The 19,644-nt window shown below is 43.9% G+C and overlaps 1 protein-coding gene across 3 annotated transcripts in view; it reads left to right on the top strand.

The window, feature by feature from the left end:
* The window catches only part of ALOX5 (arachidonate 5-lipoxygenase), a 30,978-nt gene extending 12,439 nt beyond the window's left edge, over window positions 1-18,539 (top strand). Inside the window, exons 4-15 of one of the 3 annotated variants that reach the window (XR_012581109.1) lie at window positions 317-439; window positions 3,652-3,758; window positions 5,150-5,322; window positions 6,021-6,167; window positions 6,254-6,457; window positions 6,683-6,769; window positions 8,440-8,618; window positions 11,304-11,425; window positions 13,551-13,651; window positions 15,507-15,677; window positions 16,923-17,187; window positions 18,515-18,539. Coding sequence is in view for 2 of the 3 variants with exons in the window: in XM_005481271.4 (XP_005481328.2) it covers window positions 317-439; window positions 3,652-3,758; window positions 5,150-5,322; window positions 6,021-6,167; window positions 6,254-6,457; window positions 6,683-6,769; window positions 8,440-8,618; window positions 11,304-11,425; window positions 13,551-13,651; window positions 15,507-15,677; window positions 16,923-17,102 (1,594 nt within the window). In the remaining variant the exon portion in view is untranslated. Of the gene's footprint in view, window positions 1-316; window positions 440-3,651; window positions 3,759-5,149; window positions 5,323-6,020; window positions 6,168-6,253; window positions 6,458-6,682; window positions 6,770-8,439; window positions 8,619-11,303; window positions 11,426-13,031; window positions 13,245-13,550; window positions 13,652-15,506; window positions 15,678-16,922; window positions 18,335-18,514 lie in introns of those variants that run through there. The other 2 variants (XM_005481271.4, XM_026799730.2) reach the window with 2 other exon arrangements.
* Window positions 18,540-19,644: the final 1,105 nt, after the last annotated feature.

Below are 19,644 nucleotides of genomic sequence, written 5' to 3'. Positions count from 1 at the left end.
AGCCGTCTCTCTGTCCCCTCCCCTCATAATACATTTGAAGTCAGTTTCAACCAAATGTGGCAAGTGTGTCAAAATATCACAGATATTAAGTTACTTCAAGCTTTGTGAAGGTAGGCAGCCAAGTGTATGCCTTCCAGTCTGCTCCAGGATTCTGTGGGGTACTGGTAGGTGTTGATGTAGTGTAAATCACTTAGTTTGGCCTGAGTCTGACACAAGATTCTTTTATAGCAGTGAGCCACCAAAACAGTGGAGGTCAGGACACAGCTCCCATGCTGATAAGATTTTATGGTTTGTCAAACCTCTCTTATTTTGTCAGCTGGAAGGAGTGGCATCCAGGCTTTCCCCTGAGCATCGATGCCCATTCTCACAGTGAACTGCCTCGTGACATCCAGTTTGACAATGAGAAGGGAATTGACTTCATTCTGAACTACACAAAAGCGTAAGTGTTTGTAAGTCTGCAGAATCTCTTTTGGGGCAGGGTAAGGATCTGATCACCTTTTAGGTTTCATTGAATCTCAGAATTGAATTATTTTCTCCAAGTGCTGTATCAGCAGCCAAAGTATGAAAGTAGGAATTTAATGGATTTGTTATTTTATTTTTTATTTATCAATATTTATGTTTTTCACACTGACTGAGCCTCTGCGTTCTTGTTAGCCATGGTTTTGGCTGTAGGCTGATGGAGACACTGGTGAACACTGGTGGAAAGCATCAGCAGGACTGCAGGCACGTGAGACCTTGAGCTTCTCCCTCAGTTCTCAGCATTGCCCCTTGGAGATACCTTTCTCCTCTGAGTGTTGGTGATAATTGAATCTTCTGGTGGCATACACAAAGAACGTTGTTATTTATCAATGCACCCTTGACATCCTGCTGGAGAATATCTCTTCTGAGCAGCTCATCAGTTATCCACACCTGAGTGTAATCTGCCTGGGGCAGCCAAGTCACTGTCCACCCACTTGGACATATCATGTCATTGAGGAAAACATTGCATGAGCACGGGATGAGCCTGGATAATCAATCCTGCAGAGCTCTGGAATAGCACAGTGTCAGAGAGGCAAATGGGACCTCTCTGACCTGTGAGTCTCCTTCTGTGCTGTCTCAAGTGCCCAGGTCATACAACACTGTCTCAGATATCCCACCATACTATCAGGTGGTGGAATAGTCTGACATGAGACAAGACTGGTCCTTACATGTCAGAGCATTCTGTGTATTTTATTTATTCATTTTTGCAGCTGAATTCCGCTGCCAGCACAGAGTCAAGTCAGCATGGTGTTAGCCAGTGCAGAGCAGCTGTTCCCCAGCTCAGATAGATCTGAGTGATGCAGGAGCAGCAGCACCTGAATGCCAGAGATGAGAGGATTGCCACTAGGAGACATAAGTAGTTTGGAGGCTGCATTCCCCTTCCAGCAATCCCATCCTGCCAGGCTGTGGCACGTTGTCAGAGGACCTGAGCCACTGCCAAGTGAAACTTGGAAGTGACTCAACAGAGTGCAGGGACATCTATCTTTGTCATTGGCTGTAAGGGGCCCTTCCCATGAAATAGGAACCTGAAACTGTGCTGCTGACAGCCAGCCATTCTGGATAACTGGTATGACACAAAACAGATTTTCTAAGCAATGGCAATGCTTGTTGTCTGGCACATTTGGCTGAAAAATCTAGACCTATGTTTCTGGTCAAGTGAGTTGTGAAAATCTTTGGAGAAGAGTTTGATGGGCCTTATCTAGCTATCCTGATGTGCTTTGGGAGCTTGGAACAACTGTTTGCAGGAATGGGGTGGAGAAACATGGGGGAAGGCATGGGGCTTGACTTCAGTTTGGGTGCAGCAAGAAGGATGGCAGAGAGGTATGTCTGAAACCCAAAGGCAAAGTGTAGCAGTGGGCAAGGAGAACTTTTAAGGGAATATGTGAGAGCTGGGAGAGTTATATGAGACACAGGAAGATGTGGAAGAGGGGAGGGGAAAGCCCTTTTTCCAGGGACATGTAAAAATGAACTCGGAGGGAGATACATCTCAGATATTCCTTATGCTGTTGCAAGGTTGGATTTTTGGGTGCTATTGGCAGTGGATAGCTCTGTAAGTTTAAAGGATTAATTGTGTGTAGGTGGAGATAATCCTGAAGGTGCCTGGTGCTGACGTGACCTACACTATCTAGCAAATGGAAGCTCTCAGCCTGGATTCTGTGCCAGAAATGCAGGCTTGTGTCGCTATTTTGGACCAGTGTTGCATTTGGGCAGATTAAGTTCTACAAGCAACTCTGACTTTTTTTTCCTTGCTCTGGTTTCTAGTATGTGCCAGAGACTTCCAAGTACTCGATTTCTTGAGGAAAACATATTTTTGTTTCCCGAGTCCTTTGGAAGTTTTTGTACAGTGATTTTGTGTCCCTGTTGGGTGTGAGAAGACCTCTGGAGACACCATCACCTGTTCTAGCCTAGACAGTTGAGTGACTTCCACTTCCAAACATGCCTCCAGGCACCTCTTACCCTTGACTGCCATCTGCAGCAGCAGAAGGAGCCCATTCCACATGCACCCATCTGGGCTTAGTGCAGAAGCAGCTCCTTTGTTTTGTCTGCACTGTGGTCATGCTGGTCTAGAGCCCTCCTTCCAGAAAGCCACTGGCTGTTTCTCCAGGCTTTTTGTCCTCTCCAGCCAGTTCTGATCCAGTCTTTTCTATATGTTTGATGATTATAAATCCAGCCCCCTGGATTTATATATTATTTAAATCCAGCCTCCTGGATTCTCCTCAAATTCTTTTTGGGAGGCTTTCATGCAGCACTGTGACTTTACTTTGTTGTCTGCCCTGCATATCTTCGTGTGCTGTGTGTGCTTTTAGTTGTGTGTTTGAAGTGTTAGTGGGAAGACAGCTTTCTTTTTCAAGTTCATTATTTGCTTTCTAGTCAAAGTAAATGATTTCCATCTAATAGCAGGAGTTTAGCATTTATGCAATAATTTAGGACTTGTCATTTCATATAAAGGGAACTTGCTTGGCTGTGCTGTGTTTGCTGAATTAGCAGATGAAGTCAGACATTTCTGGCTCCCAGCCCGCTGTGTTCATGTGATGTGTGCAACTAAGAGCCTTGGTTTCTGGGGTTAGATGTGAGCATCAAGTTTATCCAGCAGCTCAAATAAATAGAAAGGTCTCAAAAACTCAGGCCTCACATTTTTGGGATCCAGACTGGCCTTTGTCAGGTAGATATTTACAGTACTGCTGGGTTTTTTAGGAATAGTGGCTGCCTGATCCTGGGTTATCTTCTGACTTTGTGCTCCTGTCTGAGTCTCTTTGTGTCACCACACCACATTCTGAGTTGGTGTTGATAGTGCCCTCAGCACTCTTAGCTGATGTTAACAATGTGTGAAGCACCAGCTTTTCTGACTCCAGTTTTATAGGTCCTAAAGCACTGCCACTGTAGGCTGCTGAGAACAATTCTAGAATGGAGTTCTGTACGTGCAAGAGCAGAAGTTGGGCTCTTGATGTGCCTTTCAGCCTTGTGTGTAAAGGTACAGCCTGCAATATTAATTCTCTAGGGTGGCTACTCCCACATTTCACTACTAAAGTTTATTGTGTTTAGATGTATAAAAACATTGAAAATAGTAGGAATGGATATTGAGAAAGCTGGAGATTATTTTTTCCAGATATGTTTTGCTTTGGTTTATTTTAGGATGGAAAATCTTTATGTCAACCGTTTCATGCACATGTTCCAGTCTTCCTGGAGTGATTTTGCAGATTTTGAGAGGATTTTTGTCAGAATCAGCAACACAATCTCTGGTGAGTTTATCAGCATTTGCTCATGTTTGCGTCACAGAGTGACTAATTAGTTGTCTTGTTTGATCATCTGATTAGGATGAATGTGGCTGACCTGCTCTTCTGCTCCCCAGTAAATAAACTGTATTCTCTGAAGTTTTACTCTTCTTCAGACTGCCTAGGGATGAATTCACTGAAATAAGAGCAATTATGCTTTTCTTGGGTATAAACCCAAGCATACAAGGTGGCAGAAGTATTAAAAATTAATTACAGCAATTTGTTACATTTAATAAGGTTGTTTCCAAAAGTACTTTTAACACAAGAATTAGATATGATCTACAATTAATTTCATTGGTAATATTTCCATACTCATGAGGAAAGCTCCAAACCTGTGACATTTAAACATTAAGCATCAGTCTCAGTTATGTTAATGCAAATCTCAGTTTGCTTTTTTGCAAGCCTTGGCAGGTGGCTCAAGGCATTTTTCAGTCATGCAGTTTCTGTCCAAGGTGCTGAGTAATTTTTTTCTTGATGTAGGCTTCAGATACAGCAGCAGATTCATTAGGCAGTTGATGGAGATAATGTAAACGTCATTTTATATAAACTTAACTTTTTTCTGCTTTATTAGAAAGCATTGTGGGTTTTAAGACTTTTTAAAAAGTATCACTGCATTCCCTTGGGGCTTATATTTTTAATATTTTTAGCCTTTTTAGAAAAATTAATTGCTTTCAGAAAAAGTACCACCTTGTTTAAAACTAGCCAGTAGTGGAAAACTACTCTAGCTTCATTTTTCCCCTGAAGACACCAATGGGGTTTTTCATATTAACTGAAGTGACAACATGACATTACAAAACAGAACGCTGCAACTATAGAAAATATCCAGTAGTACTACATAAGTAATAATAAAGAGATGGAGTATCTAAAACTAGAATTTTATTGAGATGTTCATCTGGGTTTATATCAGCAATTAAAAATTAAATAGAGGGAAAACAAGTCAAACAAGCAAAACAACAAATGAGGAATTTTACTGAGTCAGAGTCCAAACTCATCCCCAAATTTCCTTCACCCAGCTCTAGCCTAAAAGAACTCCTCCAGCCACTGCTGTTCTTTCCTTACACACTGATGTGCATTTCACTTCTCCTGCTTGTGCCACCTGTTTTTGAACTAGTCCCTCTGTACTGCATGCCCTGTGAATTTGAAGAGGGGAATTTAAAAATTTCATGGAAGACCTGAGAAGGCAGTTTACAGATGAAGAGATTACGTCTGTCATATTTTGAATCCTTTTCTTGCTGCTTTCTCTATTCAAAGTGTCAGTGCAGTGTAACAAAAAGATGAGGGGGAAAGGAGGAATCCTACAATGCAGTAGGTATTGATGCTGCACAGACATTGATGCTGTAGGCTTGCTTTTCCTTTAGAATATGTGATGCAACACTGGAGGGAAGATTTTATGTTTGGCTACCAGTTCCTGAATGGATGCAATCCTGTGCTGATCCGGAGATGCACAGAGATACCCAAGAAGCTGCCTGTGACCATGGATATGGTAGAATGCAGTCTGGAGAGGAACCTGACCCTGGAGGAGGAAGTGAAGGTATGGCTCTGGGCCAGGCTGGGCTCCACCTGTTCCTTCTCACAGCCTCTAATCTCCAGAGTCTGTGCTTACTGCCTTCAGCCACATCTCCTTTCTTCAGGATGTGTGATAGGTCATGCAAAGATGCTTGTCTCTGCAGGTTGGCAGTGCTCCTGTTGGCTTTCCTCCCGCTGTCCTGCAGCTGCAGGCCATGCCTGTCTCCAGGGCCAGTGGAAGAGCTGTAACCTGCAGATGAACACTCCTTTGTCACTGGTTTAGGTTAGGGATTGATTGAGTGCCTCAGAGGGGAAAGGTGCCTCTTCCTTTCCTGGCAGGGTCATTCCCACAAACGTGCTGAAGAGGGGTTGACAAGGGTGGTGCCTTGCTTTTGTTTGTACAATTAACACAAGGCTCTCTTCAGCTGTCAGGGTGAAACTTGCTTGAGTGTCACTGCATGAGTACCAAATACATACATGTTCTTTGCTGAAAGGCTCACTGCCAGACTCTGCAGACACCAGTCAGGTAGTTTGTGCAATGGTTCCTGCTGTCTCAATGGCATCATTCTTGAGCTGCCATGAGCAAGGGCAGGCCAGGGGTAGCTTGTAACCACCAGGCTCATATCAGTCTCTGCCAAGGCTTCCCATTCCTTTGTTCCAAGCTGCTTTCATATAATTAAAACACATAATGCTTCTCTTTTTTTTTTTTTTTTTTTCCCACAGCAAGGCAACATTTTCATTGTGGACTATGAGCTGCTTGATGGTGTGGATGCCAATAGAACAGACCCGTGCACAATACAGTACTTGGCTGCACCAATCTGTCTGCTGTATAAGAATCTGGAGAAAAAAATTGTACCCATTGCAATCCAGGTGGGCTTGCTGACAGAGTCAACTGTTTGTTGTCTCATTTTAAACATTAAGGACTTGGGGTTTCATGTTCTTTCTATATCTTTCAGCTTGGTCAAAAGCCTGGACCAGACAATCCCATCTTCCTTCCTTCAGATGCCACCTATGACTGGCTGCTAGCTAAAATTTGGGTCCGGTCGTCTGATTTCCACATCCACCAGACAGTGACCCACCTCTTACGGACACACTTGGTCTCAGAGGTGTTCAGCATAGCCATGTTCCGGCAGCTGCCTGCTGTGCATCCCCTCTTCAAGGTTAGTTCTGGCAGGAAGGGAGGGTCTCTGGTGGGGTGGGGTTGTTATCACCTCAGTTGGAAAAACCAAAAGGAAGTTCTGGTGATCGTTCAGCTGAAATAGTTTGTCTGGCTGCCCTGCAAGATAAGATGCAGCTAAACCACCAGGACTTCAACCTTTACATCTGGCTGCTGTTGAATTCAAATTGAGAATTTTCCTTCTCTCATTGTTTGCTTCATTTCCCAGCTCTTGGTGCCACATATGCGGTTCACAATAGCCATCAATACCAAAGCCCGAGAACAGCTTATCTGTGAATGTGGCCTTTTTGACAAGGTGGGTAAACTCCTTGTGAATCTTCATTGTTCATGTCAGCTCATCCTTATCCATGGTTCTTTGCTCTTCATGGTTCCATATGTACATATCCTGTAATCATCACATATTGCTTTGTTCCCTGACCTTTCTATTAAAGGGCAAACATAAGTAATGCCACCTGAGAAACAGGCACACAGAGCTGATGCCTTGTTGTGCTAAAGATGTTCTCTTTTACCTCTAAGTAGCCAAATCAGATGTGGCCAATGCCAGTCAGTATCTTGCTCATTGCTGATGTGCCTTTGGGTTATAATATAGGAGTGCATATAAATTCCTTCATATGTATCCACATAGTTAAGCCCCCAACTTCTTTTAAATATTCAGTTATTCACCTGTGAGCAAAGGGATTTGTAAGTGCAAATGGAAATCTTCATCACAGAAGGACACGTGGGTAAGACAGATTTCTAAGACCACAAAGAGTGTGTTTGGATTGCAGACTGTCTTCTTGCAGGTCTCCTAAGCAGCAGACCTGCTAGGACTGAATTTCAGCTTCATCTGAGTCCGTGAAATGTAGCTGTATGTCACACCTTTATCAGTGGTTTGGGTGAGGGCTGGCATGCATCCTCAATAAGTTCACAGGTGACACCAAGCTCCCTGGGAGAAATGGAATGCCACATCTATGAACTGTATCAGCCTGGCACACAGCAGTCTCTGTGACAACATGCTAGGAGCGTGCTATGAAGTTTGGGGAGGTTTCAGAAACCCTTTCAAAGAGGGAGCCTGTGTTTCTGTCCTCATTGAACCACTGACCTCAGGTCAAAAATAGCTTCCTTGCTTCAGAGCTTTTCACCCAAGCAGAAAAGAGGGGTTAAATCCAGACACCTTTCCTTGTTGTCTGTACTCCCCTTTGCATCCCTTTAAACAGAAGTCTCATGTCCATACCCCATGCATGTGGGATGAATGTGTGGGTAAGAGCTGCCAGCAAGGACCTGGAGTTCCAGAATTTGTTGGTTCCAATGAAGATGAACAACCAGCTAGAGGACAGTAAATGTAAGGTCACAACTACTACAACACTATATCATATGCTAGAAAAGCAACTTTTGGGAACTCTTGCACAGTGATTATCTGAAGAGTTTTGCTGTGCTGTCTATTGTGGACGTGCTGTGTTTTTCAAATATAACATATACTGAAACCCTGGGCACTCCTCATTAGTCTCAACCCAGCAGGACTGATCTCCTGGCATTTTTTCCAGGGTGACTAAGGGTAGCCTGCATCCCGGAGAACTTGCTCCTAAACTCCTCTGTAACAGCACTGGCAGTTCAACTTAAGCCTTCTTCTAACCCACTCAGGGCTGCCTTCCTTCACACATGCACTGGTGCTGGAGCACAGGGCTGCAGGGAGTGCCATGCCCTGATCTTGCTGTGCTTTATTAGTGTATTCCACTATAAGCAGTACCATGGTGCAAATGTGGATATTAACAATGATTCATGGGAGAGGTGTGAAATCCCTAAAGTCAAAATGCACAGTTCCAGTACACCTCTGCAGTTTGGTACTTTGTGTGGAGATGTGGTTTTCTCCTTGAAAAACAGATTCACCAGCATTCTGTATCCCATCTCCTGCAAATTGGTAAAGCCAGTCTTGGCGCAAAGGGAGCACAATCTACTGCTGTTCCCATCTTGCTGTTCTTCCTGCAGGCAAATGCCACAGGTGGAGGAGGACACGTACAAATGGTGCAGAAAGCAATGAAGGATCTGACCTACAGTTCCCTTTGCTTCCCTGAGGAGATCAAAGCTAAAGGAATGGACAGCAAAGAGGATATCCCCTACTACTTTTACCGGGATGATGGCATTAAGGTCTGGGAGGCTATAAAGAGGTAATAGAACATGGTTCTAGATATTGGCTAATAAAGTCACAGAGACACAGACCTCATTTTTTCCTCCTCACTTTGATCTTCATGGCACCTTGTAAACAATATCTGTGCTGGTTAGTCACATAGTGCCTTTTCCATCCAGTATATTTTATCTGAGGAAAAATATTTAGTCACGCACACACTCTTGAAAGACTGGTAATTCCTGCTTTTTTCAGTGCTGTTTCCTTGCATTCTGTATTTCAGAGGACCCTTTACAAATATGTACTCTTCTACAGAATTTCACAGAAATTTAGTGAGTCAGAATTTAGCCTACAAAAGGAATTTAGTTATTCTTTTTTTAGCTAAAAAGAATAACTAAATGCACAAGCCAAGAAAGGACTCCGTTATCTGAGCCAGCCACATGAGCTCATCAAGGTTCTTGTGGACTGAAAATATAAGCTTGGCTTCCATGATGGTTCTCTTTTCAAACTCCATAAATTAGGTATAAACTGGTTGGAATAAAACCTTTCTTAAAATGCCTTAAAATTTCAAAGTCTGAGTTTAATCAGGAAGGGCAGCAATTTTGAATAAGGAGAGGTACTGCAAGGCTGCTCGACCACACAATCATGGCTCCTTTTCAGATCTGAAACACTGCCTTGCATGATTTATATGGATTTTATTCTGCAGTGGCATTTAATTTAACAAACAACGTATTTTTGCATGGCATAAGTTGCTTACCAAATATGCAGCTGTTTCTGATCACATGACTTTTGAAAAGCATGATCATTAAAAATCAGATCTTCTGTGTACACAAAGTAGGAGTTTTATGTTGCAAGGATAATGTTGGAAGTTCTGGGGACATCTTTGCCTCCTGTGTTTTCTCTGTGTTTTTACAAGGGCTTATCTTGCAATATTTTCTGCAATTGTGAGTCCCCATTTGAGAGAAAAGGAAGTTGTTACTTTGCTGTGGTTGTTTTCTTCATGAGGTCCTTTATCTTTTTTTTTTTTTTTTTGGTTCTCCTACTCTTTTCTGTGTTTTCTTTGTGGATTGAGATATGCCTTTCAAATACCAGGTAATACTTAGTCAGCTCAATTCAGTTTGAGTGTTTGTAGGTGTTGACCTTGCTGGAGGGTGATGCCTCGAGCTTGGCTGGGAGCTGTGAATCATTGGGTTTATACAAGGAGTGGGCCATGCCCTTCTGAGTGTGTGAGCTCCTGAGCCAGGAACCCTTGGCCATGCAGTGTCTGCTCACCAGGAATCTCCTACACTCTGCAGGGCTATCAGTCTTCACTTTTCTGATGAAATAATTTCTATCCCCAGCATTACTTCACGTGTTGTAGAAGGCCTAGGCTGTTCCCACAGAATAGGCCTAGGTTCCCACAGAAACGATGAGTCTCACATAGCAAATTTGTAAAGTCCTCTAGTCCTCTTCCTGTTTCTGATCTAGCTGCAGATAGATACACCAACCCAAAGACATTTCAGCCCAAAAGGTCTCACCCACACTTCATATACTAACTTCTGTTTGTATGGAAGGGGGTCTGAAATACTGCCATCTTTTGAGAGGAGGATCTCCTTCCTGTATCACCTGGCACCATTGCCAAATGCATGGAGACAGAACTCATGGAGAGCAGCTTTCCCTCTGCCTGTTGCAAAGTTTTTGTTTCCTTTGCATTTCCTCTGGAAGCTAAAATTACTTAAACTTTTGGTGTTTATTCAGTTATTTGTCTGCCTCAATGACAGCTCTTGATTGGCTGATAGGAACCACACTGACAGATTTGGTAAAAGTCTCCAAATTGCAAAAAATGTATAAAATGTATACATTTCTATTTTATTAAGGGATAAATGTCTGTTGGGTAACAATTCTTCAGTCAGCTTCTACAGTCAAGTGTTTCATCTTGTGGGTTGCTGTCAAAATATTTAGCAAGAGATTTAGCAGGGTACCTGCAGAGCTAACAGAACATCTCAGCACAGCTTCATTAACCAGTCATTCAGTCATGAACTGCAGTTCTTCAGGAAATCAGGATTTCCTATTTTCACTACTTTCAAAACTACTTGTGTTAACTGAGTGTTTTAAGAGCCTGTCTTTCAGAGGTGAGCTAACCTGGGAAGTTTTCCTAGGAAGAGGCACCTTGAGAAGAGGAACTGAACAGGAATGTGTCTGCTGTGAACAGTGGGCATAGGAAATAGCTCTAGACCTCTTCTTCCCAGGAAAAGTTTCCAGAGCCACTTAAGTATTTCACAACAAGGATATCCAATGGGAGGGGTCAGCTATTGGCATTCAGGAGCAGCTTTGGAGTGTCCCACACACAGGGAATGGTACTGGTATCACAGTGTGGGAACCCCACTGCCCAGTGTGGGAGCCATGTGGATATGCAAGAGGGATTCTGTATGGAGTGAGGAAAGGATGTATATGTGATGACAGAGGTCTGTGCAGGAGCAAAGCCTCAAATAAGAGAATAAAGTGCACAGGATTTTTCAGGGGTTGCAGTGTGGTCCAGGATTTGTTGTTGGGGGAAGAAGTGATGCTGCAGTCCTAAATGAATCTAAGTTGCCTCTGTTAATTGCCACTGCTTGTGGGAAGGAGATAGGAGGGTTTTGAGACCTTCTCTTGCCCTTTTCTGTTTAGCATCTGCAAGGTCAGAAGACCATCTTCTGGAATGGCAGACTTGCATTCTCCTTTTATTTTGTTTGTTTTTTCCTGTCCGTAGTTTTGCAGAAGATGTAATTCACATCTACTATGAGAGCGACGAGGTGGTGTGTGAGGATGTGGAGCTGCAGGCCTTTGTCAAAGACATTTATGTCTATGGAATGAGGGGTGTGAAAGCCTCAGGTAAGGTGGGATGGCCCAGCTGGGTGTGCAGCTTGTGCAGTCCCTGCTGGCAGCAGTGCTGAGGGCACAGCACAAGACCTGCTCTCTTCTTGGGCTGAAGGAGCTGGGTTTTGTTGTGAGACCCTGGCTCAGGCCATCTCTCAGGAGACAGCTCCTTCCTTTGACACAGATTCTCATAGTGAGTTTGGGCAGCTTGTGTAATCTCTCTGCACAGGGCCTTTGATTTTGTCTGCTCATGCCTTAGGCATTGGGGGCAGTATCTGTGTGTGCCACAGCCACCAGGCAGACTGATGGACATCGAGGAGGAGCAGGGCCCCTTGAATCCTCTCCTCCAAACCTCACACCAAATAAGAACATGTAATAACCTCCCAGGGGTATATTGTTGCATTTCACATTTGTTCAGCATTGGTGTCATCATTGAACTATTCTACTCTCTTCAAGAATAGATACTCATAATTTCCATGAAATATTTTCCTTTGCTCTATCTCTTCTCACTGCCTCTCTTTTCTTGCAACCCATTACTTGGCCATGGGAGCTCTCATCCATAAGATGGCTCAATTTGCCTACCTGATTTAAATACTCCCCTGTTGTTCCCTAAACATGTTTCTCTTCCACACACATTTTTTCCCAGCAGATTTTCAGGAATTTATAGGGGTGGCTGGGGATTCTTCCTATTGTCCTGTTTGATTTAAATCTGTCAACACCTGTTGGCCAGTGACCTAGGGCACATGGCTCTGGTGTTGCATGCGCATTAGAGTGCCAGATGTCCAGGCAAAGGTGTGATGTTTCCAGTCATTATGTTCTGGTGGATAAAAGGCTTCTGGGCTCTATCTGCCTGGACAGGCAAAGGTTCATTTTTGTTTGTCTAGCTGTCTTTTAGCAAAAGCTTAGAAATGTTGTTCCTCCTTGTAAGGACTCCATGCTTGACCTAAGCATCCTGATATCCTGAGAGAAGTCCTGAGCTTCCAGGGCTCCAGCTAGGGTGGGATGCTACAAGCACCACTGGTGGGAGGACTGCCACTACAGATGGGATATCTACCAGGCTTGCAGCATCTCTTTCTGCACTGCTGCTGCTCCAAGGGTTGTATCATAGAGAATGGAGATTTGGCAGGGTCTCTAAAGAATGGGAAGAGGCTAAATGAGGGAGACTGTGTCTCCTGTTTTTTCCCTGGGAGGGCTGCTGTGACTGGGAGAATGTCAAACTCCTTTAACGATGAGCACAGTGTACTTGGAATAGCAGGACACAGGAGGGGATGGTGCATCCTCTCCTCTTTGGGCTCAGTGGCTGGCCAGAGCTACCTCTTCCCTCTTGCAGGCTGAGTTCTGCATCAGGTTGGTGGTGGAGATATGAAGCAGCTGGCACAGGCAGCCTGGGCAGGGGCAGCTTGCATACTGGGACCAGTGGTGACATTGGGCTGGGACAGGGGTACAGCACAGGCCTGTGATTTAGTGAGGACAGGCCTGATACAGGGCTGGGGTTACTTCACTTGCAAACTATTTCCCTAGCCCCTGACTATTCTGTTTTTTCTTTATATAACTCTGATTATTCTCCTTCAAAGACAGCTTAATGCAACTATTTCTGTTCCTCATTCTGTTTGTTTTTCAGAAGTTCTCATTTCCTCATTTCCCATTTCAGCAAATCAACTCTCCCTGCACTCTTTCTTCCAATTCACTTGATTGCTGAACCTCAGACCTTTATAAATACAAGCACATGGTTGCTCCCTCCTTGGCATGAACCTTCCCTGCTCGCACTGCAGACTGAAGAAAAGTGGAGCACCTGAGGTCCCTGCCCTGGGGACTCTGGGAGTTCCTTGCTGCGGGGTAGGTAGGACAGGAACACTGTTTTTTAAAGGCATAATTACACTTTTTCTTTCCCTTATGGAGCACCACCTACTTTGCAAACAGTGGTGATGCCTCAGAGGTCTGTATGAAGCAAGGCTGTTTTTACAGCTGCACAGCCAAGGCACAGAGAGGTGAGGAGCTCCTGTGGGACCACACAGCACCACCCAAGCCTGCCCTGCTCTGCAGACGCTGCTGCATGGCCCTCTGACCCGTGGGTTCTCATCACTGCTGGGTGGCAGGGTTACTTCATTGCTGGGTCAAGCTTTTCTTCTCCCTCATTTAGGGTTCCCTAAGATGATCAGGACACGAGAGACACTGGCAGAATATCTCACAGTGATCATGTTCACTACATCGGCTCAACATGCTGCTGTGAATTTTGGTCAGGTAGGAACCTGTGGGAGCACTGTTCTCCTTTCTGGGCTGGGAGGTACATCTACCAGGGCAGGGTCTGAAAAGCATTTTTTAGTAGGTGTACAGAATTTCACTGCTTTTTTTTCCGGTCAAAATAACTGCAGAGCCATCTATAAATCCCTGTGAAGTCTGTGGAAACTGAAGTGATTTGGAAGCTGAGAAAGGCATTCCAAGTCCTACATATGTACTAAAGATCAGATTAGGGGTTTTAACTCATGTATTTTAATTTTGTTGATTTTATTAAGGGAATATTTTTTTAAAGCATTTAAATGGCATTGCTGCTCATTTCTTGAGTTTACAAACCAAGTGGCAACTTTGAGCTTCCTCTATGATGTTTGATGTGTCACATACTGATAACCTATGTTATCCCTGCCTGCCTTGACTGACATATATCTGCACTGAATCTATAGTAACCACCTGCCTTTCAAATGCTGTTTCTTTCAACATCAAGACATTTTGGAAAGCAGATTTAACAACCCGAAGCAAATCACTTTGTCAGTCACAGAGGTTTTTCACTGAGTGGTGGCCAGTCACTGGAGCAGGCTCCCCAGGGAAGTGGTCACAGTTCCAAGCCTGCCAGAGTTCAAGGAGCATTTGAACGATGCCCTTACTCTGATGGTTTAGTTGTAGGTAGTTCTGCAAGGATCAGGGAGCTGGACTAGATGATCCTTGTAGGTCCCTTCCAACTTGAGATATTCTATGATTTTATGAGCCTTTTTTTGTTTTTTTGCATGTTCTCACTTCAGGCATAGGTGATCTTGGAGATATCATCTCAGAGATAAGCCGACAGACCATCTTTCTTATGGTGGTTATTCCCAAATACCCTACATCACTTTTTATGCTGACCCTCCTGTCCACCCCTGCAGCTCAGGAGCCCTAGAGAAGTCTGGAACCTGGTGTCCAATGAGCTCACATTACTGCTGTGGCATGTCCATAATCAGGGACCTCTGCAACTGTTCCCTTCTAACTTATCTTTAGAACTGATTGAGACAACTCCCAGTGCCCCCCTCAGAAAATCCTGACTGTTCAAGTACCACCAAGAAACCATCTCTTAATTTGGCATACAGAGGATATGCAGCCCATCAGTAAAAGCATCTTCAGGCATGGAAGGAAAAGGCAGAGAGGGCTGAGGGGAGGAGGAGGTGGCTGTGCACTTCCCCTCAGGCAGAGCAGGGCAGAGAAGGTAATGAAAAAGTGCTTGGGATAGAAAGGGTTCTGGTAACTGCAGCATCTTAGATGGTGGCAAAACTCAGGGTCATATCTGAGGCAAAATGAGACAGCGGCATCTCACTGCACTGAACCAGGCCAGCAGTGACTATGAGTTCCCAGTCTGCTGCTCACCATAGCCATATCTACGTGCCATAGTCCATATTTCTTGGTGAACCAGCATGCTTTATCTCTGTTAGTATCTGAGCACATGGGCATTCGCTGTGGGCATGTTCTTGGAAGAAATTTAGCATAAAAGAGAAGCTAGAGTAAAGGTGATCGCCTGAGGTTATCAGAAGGGAACTTTGTTTAATAAAATATTTAAGGCCTTAGCCAGTCTGCTGAATCTGGGCTGTGAGGCACATGCCTGTGGTTAGCAGAATAAATTCTCCCATTTAGATTACCCAACTCTCTCTCTTGTGAGTTCCTGGGCAAAGCAGTAGGGACTTCCTTGTCTCCTCCAGTCCCTCTATAGAACTTTTCTGTCATTAGTGTTGTCTCTTTCTGAGGGGCTCCTATTACAGAAGCAAAGTCCCTGCTGGCAAACTCCTGCTTTTCTTTGGTGTGTTGCTAAGCACCAGCCCCTGCAGGTTCTCACTGTGCTCTCCTGCTCTCTGTGCAGTATGACTGGTGCTCGTGGATTCCCAACGCCCCACCAACAATGCGCTGCCCTCCCCCTACAGAAAAGGGCACCGTCACCATCGAGCAGATTGTGGAGAGTCTGCCAGACAGGGGACGTTCCTGTTGGCATCTTGGAGCTGTCTGGGCCTTGAGCCAATTCCAGGACAAAGAAGTAAGTCAACCCCCCTGCTCTAGGTGCTGGAGATGTGAGACCATGAGGGTGACGGCGAGACTGCACAGACTCAGGAGACTGTTCTGCTGCCCTGTGCTTGACTTGGCCATTTTCACCTTTCTGTGGAGATGTGTCAGTGCTGTGGGTTTGCCTGAGTTCTGCCAGGTGCAAACCAGTCAGGTGCAAAAACAGAGAAAGAAGTTGTATTTTTACGCTGAGGCTGTCTCAGCTATAATCAAAGTTTTTAAGCTTGAACATGGCATTGCTTAAGAAGGATGCTGGTGTGGGAGGCAGAGGGCTGCAGAGGCATAAGGCTGCAGTGCTGGGGAAGTAGGTACAGCAGTGCTGTGTCCCCCATGTCCTGTTCCTTTGGAAAATCTGCTCCAGTGCCATGTGCACTACAGCTGTGGCTCGTGCCTGGCAGGTGAGGAGGGAAAACAAAACAAGACTACAGAAGGCTTTGCAGGCATGTAAAGCCATGCGTGGCTACAGGTCTGTAGCCATTTCCCTCATGTAAAATGAGGTTGTAGGTACCTGGTTGTTTCACACAAGGGCTCTGGAGAATGTGTTTTGAAATTTTTAAATAGAGGATGATGGACAGAGGGTACTTTAAATTCAGTTTCTCTGTAAGAAGGCAGTATTAGCAGAGAAGCTTGTACTGTGGGAAATAGTTTCCAAAGAGCCCAAAGCAATGCCAGTCTGCATCTTGGCTGTGCACTTTTCAGAGCACTCTCAGAGTCCAAGCTGACTAAAGCAGCTGTCGTATGAATTCTGAAGGACAGAATCGAAGGACAGAGTTTGAATTGACTTCAAACTGAAGGACAGTTTGAAGTCAATAGAATCTTCCACTGTCACTGAATGAGGTAGTCATTTTCCTTTTCAGCCTCTGGCTGGGAATTCCCCTCTAATGCTATCCTTTTTTCTAGCAGCATAAATGTTTGGGTGGCTATACAGAGATCTGGCTTAGGAGGCTCATTGGACTGACTACTGCCTGAATAAAAGTGCATGATTTTCAGTGGATGAGGTCTCTTTAGGTCAAGGAGTGCCATGCAGACACCTGAACCACACCACAGAATGATGCAGGGATGGAAAGAAGCAGCCAGCAATAGAGGGAAGGTGTAGGCTAGTTTAAATAGAAGCATTTGTGAGGAGAGGCTCTGGGTGGTGTCCTGCCAAATGGTGTAATACTGAAAACTAATTGCCTTTGCTTTCTCAAAGCCTGGTTTCTTGGTGTTTTTCAATCAGCTGTTTCTGGGCATGTACCCAGATGAACACTTCGTGGAGAAGCCAGTGAAAGAGGCTATGGCAAAATTCCGCAAGAACCTGGATGAGATTGTCAGCGCCATCACCGAGCGCAACAAGAACAAGAAGCTCCCTTACTACTACCTCTCCCCAGATCGTATTCCCAACAGTGTTGCTGTCTGAGCACTTAGCCAGGAGAGTTTGAAGGCCTGTAAAGCTAATGCTGTTTTTCTGTTATATGCTTCTTCAATTAGCTTTTCAGAAATGGGTAAGAAACCCACCGTCTCCATCAGAGCTTGCTGAAGTCTGTTTGAACTTTCAAAATAAATTTGGTTATGACCAATCTTGTAAACAAAATCTAACTGACAACCCTCTAGGTCAGATTTGTTACAAGTTTATTTTTCCAGGATTTTTAAACTAATCTTAGAATCAATAGACTTGTTATCTTTCCCTCTCCTTGTCAAAACAATGTAATCACAGATTCACTTACTCAGTGGAAATAGGATCATGAGCAATAAGCAAGTCACATTTTAAAATCCTTCCTGTTTTTAATAGGTGACTCTGGTGACATAAAAAAAATAACATTTAAAGTTTATGTATTGTTTTGAATCTGATTAATGTGAAGTATTTTCACTACCATCATGAATATCCTAATCAGGATGAAAGTAGAAGCAGGAAATTTTTTTGACATAGCTGATGGGGTTTTATTGCTTTCTTACCGAGTTCATGTGAGATGACATCTCAAAGGAGATGAAAATTTTGTACCATCCTAAACCTAAGTATTTTCTACATGAAGCTAGGAGGGTTTGTTTTAGCCTCTGCCAGCAGAGTTTGATGCCATTCACATGTAGGGACAAATGTTCTACTTAAGGCAGTGCTGGCAAGTACAGACCTATGCTCAGTTTGTTTCATTGCTGAGGCTGTGGGGTTTGTGGACAGATTCTTCTGTTTTGTGGGGAATGAAGAAGCTACTTTGCATAATGGAAAAATTTGTGGAGAAGACTCAACTGACAGCTTCTAAGAGGAATCTTAAGATTTGGCCAATTAAGCATAACTGGCATGTTCCATCTTAGTTATAAACCACTGAATTTTGTCTGTTTTGTGTAGAGGTGTTTATGTTCAAACACTTGGGTTCTGGTAAAAGTTGAGAAAGCCACTGAAAAAAAACCAAAATTGTGGTTTGTGAAATTTAAGTTGTGGTTTTGCTGATCAGAATTTGGGGTTATTTTTCTGAGAATTTGTTCCTTGTACTTGATCTGCCAGCATGCAGTGTGATTACTCAATAGATAAGAAAGTTCCTTGTGCTAATTAAACAAAATTGAACATCCAACTTCTATTTCCTAATTCAGCATCTAATGCTATATGTCTTGAAAACCTTGTAGGAATAAACAGAATGTGCTGTGTAGAGAAATGAAGCTTATGTAATTGAGAAATTCAGTTATTTTTATGTAATTGAGAAATACAGTTATTTCTATCATTCATGTGTAATTTGGAAAATATTACTACTAAAATATACACCCTTTCATATGAAACAGGTGTGAAAACTGATTTTAGACCCTTTACAGTAGACTGATTCCTGTTTTTTCCCCCCTCAGCCAAAGACTTCAAGAAAAATGTGGAAGGTAAAACCATTTTCTATTATTGAGTAGTACACTTATGGTTTATGCATCATCTTCTCGCTGCAGCCCATGAGAGTTGATGAGTGTAGAAGCAGAGTAAAGCAACAAGGAATAGGACCAAGGAATCAGAGACACCTTGTGAGCTCCCTGCCTCGAAAACAGAAAAGTGCAACTTAAATGCAACAAGCTGATGCAATATATCCAGCGTGCTAGCTCCAAATTTTGTCTTCTTACTAAGTACAGAGAATGTCCTCTGGCTTCAGCTTTCATTTGATAATGATTTGCATAGTCAAGTATTTTTTAGAAAACAAAATATGGAAGGAGACTGGTGGATGTTCTCTCACACCTGTGCACTCTGCTGTGGCCTGTGGACCTGGGACACAAGTACAGTTGAGGGGAGGTTTGGGGAATTAAATGCATAGCTTTGAAAACTGGCATTAGCATCTGATTCAATGGCAGGAAAGGCTGTGGAAAGAGGTAAACAGGTTAAAACTATTACTGACACAGGAAAGAAGCAGATACCTGCAAATAGTGAAGTGCTTACTCTTCCAGGGGGCCTGGCTGTACATGTTGCTGTCCCACTCTCAGCTCCATTTTCAGCTTATCTCCATCTCTCAGAAAGTCACCTTCCTGTGCACAGGCCATGGGTTCCTTCCCCAAATCTTAGAGCTGTCTCCTAAAGTCATGGTGCTAGGGTACAGCACCCACCTGCAGGTGCCCTCCTAGGTGGAAATGAAAGTACCAGCTCTGTCTGGAGTGCCATGCACTCAGCTTGTGGCAGGCATTGGAGCTGGATGTGCCTGGCCCCAGCTGTGCCCAGGTGTGACAGTCAGTAGTTCGTGGCTTGGCTGCTGCTGCTGCCAATCCAAGGGAATGTAGCCTGTCTCTTCAACTCAGTCCCCGTGCTGAAAGATCAGCTGCAGTGATTCTCAACCGGCTGAAAGATTGAACTAGTTCCAGGAAGTCCTGCCAGCATACCTGAACGTGCTTTCCTCTTTTTGCAGGGTGAATTTAACTCTACAAACTACTTTTTGTAGGATTGTCCCTTTCCCATCCCCCAGACAAACCTTGCAATAATGTGATTCTCACTGCCCCAAAAACAAAGC

This window comes from Zonotrichia albicollis, chromosome 7 (genome assembly GCF_047830755.1).
Source record: "Zonotrichia albicollis isolate bZonAlb1 chromosome 7, bZonAlb1.hap1, whole genome shotgun sequence".
NCBI lineage: Eukaryota > Metazoa > Chordata > Aves > Passeriformes > Passerellidae > Zonotrichia > Zonotrichia albicollis.
Note: the sequence above shows the minus strand (reverse complement) of the source record. Positions and strands in the feature narration are given on the sequence as shown.